The following is an 8,123-nucleotide window of genomic DNA, read 5'->3' as shown; positions in this document are numbered from 1 at the left end:
CCTCCAGGGAGTAGCTCGCCTCTCTCGGGGCAGAGTCTGGGTACACCGGGCGGGACGGAAGGGCCGGGGGAAGCTGGGAGCCCCCTCAGCCCCCGCCGGCCCCTCATCGCCAGCCCCGCCGCACCGGCCCGGCCTCGGCCCCCCCCGCCCCGCGCTCTCTCGCGAGACTCGGTCGCTGTAGACGCGATGTCCTTTGGGGCACTGGCGGGGGGAGGGCACGGGGGAGGGAGGTGAAGCCTTGATTGATAGCAACTTTGACCAATAGATGAGGGGAGCGGCGAGGTTTTAGCCAATAGCTTCGCTGCGGGGCGAGCGACGAGCCAATGGCGATGGCGGGGGGCGGGGCGCACCGCTGGCTGATTGATCCCAGCTCTGGCGTTGTTCAGTCGGAGCGAGAACATTCTAGAGGTGAGTACGGGGCAGCCATTGCCGGGTCCCGTCCGCCGGCCCCTCCTGCCTCAGCTGCGCGCCTCTCGCCGCCTCTCCCTCCCCCCTTCCCTCTTCTTCCCCTTCCTCTTCCCTCTCCCTCACAGGTGCCGCCGCTAACGATGCTCCTGATTGTGTCTTGCCCGCAGATATCCCGGCACCGCTCTCCCTGGTGATACCGCCCGCCCCAGGACGCCGGGACCCGGAGGCTGCGGCGTCCGCCTCCGCCTCCCTCTCCGTCTGGATATAAGCGCCCCCTCGGCCCTGTTCTCCTCTCACAATCGGCTTCGTCGCAGCCCGGGGCGAGCAGCGTTGGGTTTATGTCTTTATTGGACGAAAACGGTAAGTGCTAATAGTGGGCTAGGGCGTTGGAGGCGGGGGGACGGGCGGGCGGGCGGTTTGCGCTGGGCTGGGGCCTCAGGCGGTCGGTGAACGGTGGATATTTGCGGAGGTTTTGTGTAACGAAGCGTCCGGGACTGACGGGAGGGGGAAAGAGAAGCAATGCGGGGCGGGGGAACAAACAACATAAAAACGCCCAGCAAAATTCAACTCTAAAAGCAGCGGACCTTCAGCTGCGAGGCTGTTGTTTGTTCTTTGGGGGGCCGAGTCTTTCCTTTTATTTTTTAATTATTTACTTATATTCATTTCGCCGCCGCCATGCGACGAGACAAGATGGCGGCGGCGGGGCCGCGCCTCCCGCGCTGTGCCGGGGGGGGGGGGGGCGGTGGCGCAGTTCCCACCGGCCGCGGGGGGGGGGGCGCTCGGCCGCGCTCCCGAGGGGCGGCCCCGGGGGACGCTGGGGGGCGGCCCGGGCTGGGGGGGGGCGGCGGAGCTCCCCCGAACGCGGCGTGGCGCATGCGCGGCCGGCGGTGACTCCCCCGTGGCTCCCGGCGCTGACTCAGTGCTTTAATTGCTGCATTTCTGAGTCACCGCGAGCGGGGCGGGGACGCGGCGCTGTGCGGCAGGGAGTCGGTGTGCCTTCCCGCTCTTTCCTCCGTGTACGGCATATGGGGGGGTGGTGCTTGGGATGAGGTGTCGTAGGGACCAGGAGAGGGAGCTTCAGCCTGCAGCAGACTAAGTGCTGCACTCTGGAAGGAGGGAAAAGCGGTACGCTCCTTCTGGGAACTCGGTCGCCGAGAGAGCTGCCTCCTCAGCGTTTCTGCAAACACGTGGTCAGGTTACGCGGTGGTTCTTTTTAGACATCCTGGGGAAGGAGGTTGTGTGTTTTAAACGGAGTTCGCGGTGTAGTTTTGCTGAGGAAGGGTAAAATTGTATCAGGGTTAATGTAGAACACAAGGCACGTAGAGATCTATGTTCTTATTATGTAAAGAAGTTGTAAACCTGACCAGAGGAGCTCGGATCGTGTTGCACCGTAGGCATGCTCTTCCACATAAATACTTAGAAGGCTTTTTTAATGTGTCAACGCTTCTGTCATTAACGATAACAACATGATGACGTGTCAGAATAGCCACGCTCTGTGTAGTCAGGGTTGCCTGTGTAGTCAACCAATTGTGGCTTAAGTACTCCTAGATCTGATTATAGAGGCACGTGTTAATTTAAATATGTAAATACTACTCAAGGTAACTTTAATAATAGGATTCATCCTCCTTCCCCTTCCTCCCCCTCCTCCCTTTCCCGCAAGAAAAAAATCAACTGGAAAAGCTGCCGCACTGCTCTGTACCTCTGCATTGCTAGGCTTTCTACAGTGAAGCAACTTCTGTCAGACTTTCTCAGGCTTATTGTTAAGTCAGAACTCAACAGAAGCTGCTATGAGAATCCATAATTGAGAGGGAGAATTACATAATTTTCAACTCTTTTCCACTCCGATTCAAAAACTGGTAAGCCATGTAGAAGCTATGTTGGGCTACAGATTGCTGCTACTTTGTCTTATATTTCACAACATTTTGGCAGACTTTGGTTTGTGACAGGTTGATGCTATGATGTGGAATTTGAAATGGATTTCCAAATCTTTCTCCTGATTTCCTGTGCCCTTCAGCCTGCAACCATACCATGTGACCCTTATGATGCAAGTCACTGGTCTGCATGATAAATCGAGGAGTGTGCCCTTCCTTAGTGATCCCAGAACTACTGCTGGAGCCAACTGTTTAAAAACTAGTTGTAGGGTGTTCAGTGGTTTTAGGGTGGTAAGAGAGGGTGGAAAGCTTTGGTGCAGTTCAAGTTCTTAGCAGTACAAGCCAGGGATGGATTTCAGTTCCATAGGTTGAAGAAAGCCATAGCATAACAAATGTACTTTTCCCTTTTTCTCAGCCTAGATTTCATCCCTTATATAGCTTTGTAGCAAGAGTGGATTGATGTACATTGAGCTAAACTTCCATTTTTTTGTGTGTTAACGCTTGCAGAGCTGTTGCGCAGCCACTGGTACCTGTATTGGGGAAACATAGCGTACAAGCAAGAACCTTACAGCCTCGGTGGCGAAAATTTTTTCATGTCAGAGACCGAGAACTCTTGCAGTCGTTTATGTCATCCCGTCTTCTCCAGACAGAAGATACCAAAAAACTGCAATCAAAGATCTCTTCATCTTATTGATAAAGCTACTAATAAGGCAAAATGTCTGTCAACGTCAACCGCAGTGTTTCAGATCAGTTCTATCGCTACAAAATGCCCCGTCTGATTGCCAAGGTAACTTCCTAAGCAGCAGCTGGGAGCAGGGAGTGTTCTCCCAGGAGGGGAAAGAGAGGTCATGGTGATGCTTGGCCACTCAGAGCAGGGAGGGGGTCTGCTCCTTCAGTCCACACTAAGTGCACATTAGGTCTTAGAAGGAGATGCACTTCTGAGCAGAATTCTGCTGTAGTTAAGTGGGAAATGCACACTGGGTTTGGCTGTTGCAAGCATTTAACCTTAAAATATTATTTGTTTTCTTTAGGTGGAGGGCAAAGGAAATGGAATAAAGACGGTTATAGTCAACATGGTTGACGTTGCAAAGGCGCTTAATCGGCCTCCAACGTGTAAGTAGCGTTGTGGAATGACACAGTATTTTGTAATGCTTTTCTGTTTGAAGTGGTAGTGTTGATTGGCTAGTAAAGCATTAATACTGCTCTTTAAAGATTTGTAAGGAAAAACTGTGATTATCTCAGGATTAAATAATGGACAGAAATTTAAGAATCACAACAAAGATATGAATGTGGTAGTGACTATAATTCTTACTTTACAGATCCTACCAAATTTTTTGGTTGTGAGCTGGGAGCACAGACCCAGTTTGATGTTAAGAATGACCGTTACATTGTCAATGGATCTCATGAGGCGAATAAGCTGCAAGACATGTTGGATGGATTCATTAAAAAATTTGTTCTCTGTCCTGAGTGTGAGAATCCTGAAACTGATCTGGTGAGTGCTCTGTCTGCATTAAGAGTAACACTATGGAAACACTGTGTTAGACATTTGTGAAAGTGGTGCAAAGTTAAAAGACTTCAGTATCTATGAACAGAAAATCAAGTACACGTTCTTGCACCCTTTGGGAAGGTTTTACATCTCTTAACAGTTCATAACTTGTGGGATAAATTCCTACTTCTAAACTTTGTCTTTAGAAGGTGATACAAAGTATTTAAACCTCTGGCTTAAAACGTGAACATTGGGCTTTAATGCAGTTGTTCTCTAAGTAGTAAATTAACTTATGGTTGTTCTCTTTGCAGCATGTCAATCCTAAGAAACAAACTATAGGTAACTCTTGCAAAGCCTGTGGCTATCGAGGCATGCTTGACACAAACCATAAACTCTGCACGTTCATTCTCAAAAACCCACCTGGTAAGTGCCTTTCCTTACTTCTGGGGATAAAGAGAACTTCTGTATTAGTGGTGTTCTGGAAGTAGGAAAATAAATAGCTCACATCTAATTGAAATGTGAAGAGGCACCAGCATACTCCTAGAGTGTGTTTGGGGATCAGGATTAAGGAGCTGTGCTGGTAATGTCTTTTCTCCTTACAATGTGTCCTTCCCAAGTAGAGCTATTTGTTAAAAGCTGGAATTTGCCTCTGCAGGACAAAACTTAAAAGGAAGGAAGGTAGTTAGAGTAGCTCATGGCAGTTGTTCCTTTAGGTCAGCATGAAATGTGAGAGTAGGAAGTAAAAACTGTAGTAAACACAAACTGTAATCTGTGCAAGCAACACTCTGTAGTAAGCATCTAGTTGCCTGCTGCAATTTAAGCTTGCTAGAATAGAAAAGTCTAACCTATTCCAGGGGTCTCTGCTTTGTGAGGTCACCTGTTATATAGACTTGGACAATTTTGGTGACAAGCAAGACATTGACTGCAGCTGGGGGTTTCCCCACCAAATGTACATCTTCCCTGAGTGTGTTTGGGGATGGGTACTACCCATAAGTTGCAGCTAATGAAAGCATCCAAACCCAATTGGGGATTTGGCAGAGGTGCAGGGACTTTATAGTTTGCTCTAGTTCATAGAACAAAACATTAAAATTCACTTGCAGAAAGTGGTGACACTGGTACAGGAAAGAAAGAAAAGGAGAAGAAGAACAGAAAAGGCAAGGACAAAGAGAATGGTTCTGTGTCCAGCAATGAGACACTTCCACCCCCACCACCAGAGGAGATTACTCCTCCACAGGTTGTGGTAAGTAGAAGGGAAAGTGGGGAAATAAGGGTGTGTGGTGTGTTGCTCAGATTTAAACCTCTGAAGTCAATGGCATTCCTTGCTGGTCAACATTGCACCTGAAAGTCTTACTGTATCCAGAACTTAGTGCTGGAATAGAAGGGTCCCTGATTTTCCTCTATAGCAGCTTTATCAGCTCATCAGTACCAGCATTTGTGCTCCTTGCTAAGTGAAAGCTCCCTGTCCTTTATCTGTGCTTTTCAGGAACCTGGATTGTCTCCTGTGTACTGGGTAGAATGGTTGAATTGCAGTTCAGTTAGCCCTACAGATGACTACAGAATTAGCTTTAGCTTCCATTACTTAGTTCCTATTTTTGCACTTTCTCCATGATCTTTGACTTGCAAATTGTACTATAAACATTTCTTCAGTGTTATGATGCGATTGAGTCCATATCATTTCTATCCTCACGTAATACTAAGCCTGCAGTAATGTTGTGTGGATCTCTTGTTTTGGTTTTGTGTTGTAGGAGGAGGAGGATGATGATGACTGGGGTGAGGACACAACAGAAGAAGCCCAGAGGCGTAGAATGGATGAAATCAGTGACCATGCGAAGAACCTCACACTTAGTGAAGATCTGGAAAGAACTATAGAAGAGAGAGTCAACTTACTATTTGATTTTGTAAAGGTAACTATCCTCTGGTTGTTGGCTTGATGTAATCACTCAGCTGGAATTGTACACAATGTTTGTAAGGAAACTAAAAGCAACTTGCTCAAGCTTTTGCAAAGTACTGGCTCTGTCAGCAGTGGGAAGGGAGGATTGCAAGGAGCCTTAAAGCAGACCTCAAGTGGCATTAAAAAGTTTCTCTCTGTACCCGTTTCCCTCTAGAAAAAGAAGGAAGAAGGTGTCATCGATACTTCTGACAAAGACATTGTAGCAGAAGCAGAGAGACTGGATGTAAAGGCCATGGGCCCACTTGTTCTCACTGAAGTCCTTTTTGATGAAAAGATTCGTGAACAAATCAGGAAATACAGACGTCACTTCCTTCGTGTAAGCCATCTCTTCTACACTCATGGTGACAGCTGTTCAGAGTTTTTTGTAGCAGTTGGCTTGGTACTGTGGGGAAGGACTTTTTGTAGTGTTTTATTTTTAAACTTCCCCTTAGCTAGGGGGAGCTGCTGGGAAGGGATAGTATGAATTATTGTAAACTTTGCAATCTCATAAAGCTGCTTCTGCTCTCTCTTCAGTCTGGAGAGAGGGTAAAAAAGCTCATTCAATCACTTTTGCTTTTATCACAATTCTAGTTCTGCCACAACAACAAGAAAGCTCAGAGGTACCTTCTCCATGGCTTCGAGTGTGTGGTAGCTATGCATCAGTCTCAGCTTATTTCAAAAATACCACATATTTTGAAGGAAATGTATGATGCAGATCTTCTGGAAGAAGAAGTCATCCTTGGCTGGGCAGAAAAGGTAAAGGGCAGTTTGTAATGTACTGCAGCAGTTAAACACCTGAAGGCAGCCTATTGCATCTGGCTTCCCCATTCTGCTGTAGCTTGTGCAGCAAGAAGCCTCCTTCACAAAAATGGGCTGTGGAAGGCAGTGGGTGAAATTAGAGTTCCAGTTTAGGCAGTGTTTGGATACAGTCTGGTGTAAACTCCTTCAGTGTTCACACAAAGTATCTGTCTTTCAGGCCTCAAAGAAATATGTTTCAAAGGAGCTTGCCAAAGAAATCCGTGTCAAAGCAGAACCATTTATTAAATGGCTAAAGGAAGCTGAAGAAGAATCTTCCGGTAATGAAGAAGAGGATGAAGATGAAAACATAGAGGTAGGAAAGGCTCCTTTACTGTCAGCAGCTCCAAGGCTGCACTGTTCCTGCGTGCCTAAGTCTTGTAACCTTGTCCTGGTGCACTCTGAAATGGATTACTTGGGGTACTACTGTGCAGGAACAGGAGGAACACTCCATTTACAATGCTTTAAGTGTTGTTAGTTGTTGTCAGATGTCTCCATCAGATCACTGTAATGCAGTTGCACCTGGGTGTAGCCCAAGATTTTACCATTCTACAGTGAGAGTAGCAGCTCATGTAGTGCAAGGTTGACAGGAGGTACCAAGCATTGTGTCTCATGTTGTAGATGAGTTAGTGGGGATGTGTTTTTAGATAAGCTGATGGAAGAATAACTGACCACAGTCTTCCTCACAGTTTAGGCCTAGGTAAAATCTGTTGGTTACACTCCAGCTGGCTGTGGCTGGAAGTGTTTTTACACAGGGATTGGTTGGTTGTTCTCCTCCCAGCATTGTATTACTCTGCTCCTGAGTAGGACATGCTGCTTCTTCCAGATATAAATGCACAGCTCTGCCTTACAAAGCAGGGGTTCATGGCCATGGTCAGGAGGGTGGTTGGGTGCTCGGGTGCTGGAATTACTCCAGTGCTTAATAGTAGTAGGTGCTGTAATTAACAGAAGTGTCTTGTCTCCACAGGTGGTGTACTCCACAACTGCCAGTGTACCTAAAGTTGAAACTGTGAAGCCTGCAAACAATAAAGATGATGATATCGATATCGATGCCATTTAAAGTGATGCAACATAGCTTCCAGCATAATATAATGCAAACTTCTCTGCGTTTTCTGCCAGAAGTGTGACTTGTATGTGCACAAGCTGAAATGGCTTAACATCCTGCTACTTTGTACTCTAAAATGTATCTTTTTACTGTGACTGGTCTTGTGTAACTAAGCCTAATACAAGGAGTCGGCACGTCGGTGAACTGATCTAGTTTGCAACTGGCATGTTCTATTTTGTTTTTCTAACTTGTGTTGGACACATACTTGGAGCACATTTATACAGTTGTGGAAATAAAGGATTTGGTTTTGGTCAATCTTCATTTGTGATTCAACCCCCTTATTGCTATTTCAAGTAAGTATTGACACATCTCAATGAAATTTGTGAAGCTGATCACACAGTGACAATCTCTTTAATGACACAAAAAAAAACCACCTTAACCCTAGACTCCACTTAACAGCGGAGATTTGAAACCTGGGCGAGAAGCAGGTGTTGGATAATCAACAATGTGCAGCTGCCAGGTTCTTAAAGCAAGACAGCTGTGTCTGTATTCTGATCTTTGGAGGCTTGGTTTTTTTAAACAAACTTT

General features: G+C 46.8%; 1 protein-coding gene and 1 non-coding gene across 4 annotated transcripts; both read left to right on the top strand.

Moving 5' to 3' along the window:
- Window positions 1-264: 264 nt before the first annotated feature.
- Window positions 265-7,856, top strand: EIF5 (eukaryotic translation initiation factor 5). 3 transcript variants are annotated; one of them, XM_071426385.1, is made up of 12 exons: window positions 265-408; window positions 576-768; window positions 2,787-3,066; window positions 3,311-3,392; window positions 3,599-3,771; window positions 4,077-4,188; window positions 4,866-5,005; window positions 5,511-5,669; window positions 5,871-6,032; window positions 6,287-6,451; window positions 6,672-6,806; window positions 7,458-7,856. In XM_071426385.1, the coding sequence occupies exons 3-12, from the start codon at window positions 2,995-2,997 to the stop codon at window positions 7,548-7,550; spliced, it is 1,293 nt and encodes a 430-aa protein (XP_071282486.1). In that variant the 5' UTR covers window positions 265-408; window positions 576-768; window positions 2,787-2,994; the 3' UTR covers window positions 7,551-7,856. The 3 variants fall into 3 exon arrangements, with proteins under 3 accessions (XP_071282486.1, XP_071282487.1, XP_071282488.1); XM_071426386.1 differs by lacking the exon at window positions 265-408 and having other exon boundaries at window positions 415-768; XM_071426387.1 differs by lacking the exons at window positions 265-408; window positions 576-768 and adding an exon at window positions 2,114-2,264.
- On the top strand, window positions 4,541-4,664 carry LOC139590748 (small nucleolar RNA SNORA28). The gene has a single exon (XR_011679427.1). It is a non-coding gene; the product is annotated as a small nucleolar RNA SNORA28 (small nucleolar RNA).
- Window positions 7,857-8,123: the final 267 nt, after the last annotated feature.

Source organism: Agelaius tricolor, unplaced genomic scaffold (genome assembly GCF_023055355.1).
Source record: "Agelaius tricolor isolate 1412-34295 unplaced genomic scaffold, bAgeTri1.0.p SCAF_5, whole genome shotgun sequence".
Classification (NCBI taxonomy): domain Eukaryota; kingdom Metazoa; phylum Chordata; class Aves; order Passeriformes; family Icteridae; genus Agelaius; species Agelaius tricolor.
Note: the sequence above shows the minus strand (reverse complement) of the source record. Positions and strands in the feature narration are given on the sequence as shown.

Excerpts from the sequence above, each read along its gene's own strand:
- EIF5 (XM_071426385.1), top strand. The coding sequence starts at position 2,995 with ATGTCTGTCAACGTCAACCGCAGTGTTTCAGATCAGTTCTATCGCTAC. Across the intron at positions 6,033-6,286 it reads ACAGACGTCACTTCCTTCGT|TTCTGCCACAACAACAAGAA; the intron begins GTAAGCCATCTC and ends TCACAATTCTAG. Across the intron at positions 6,452-6,671 it reads TCCTTGGCTGGGCAGAAAAG|GCCTCAAAGAAATATGTTTC; the intron begins GTAAAGGGCAGT and ends TCTGTCTTTCAG.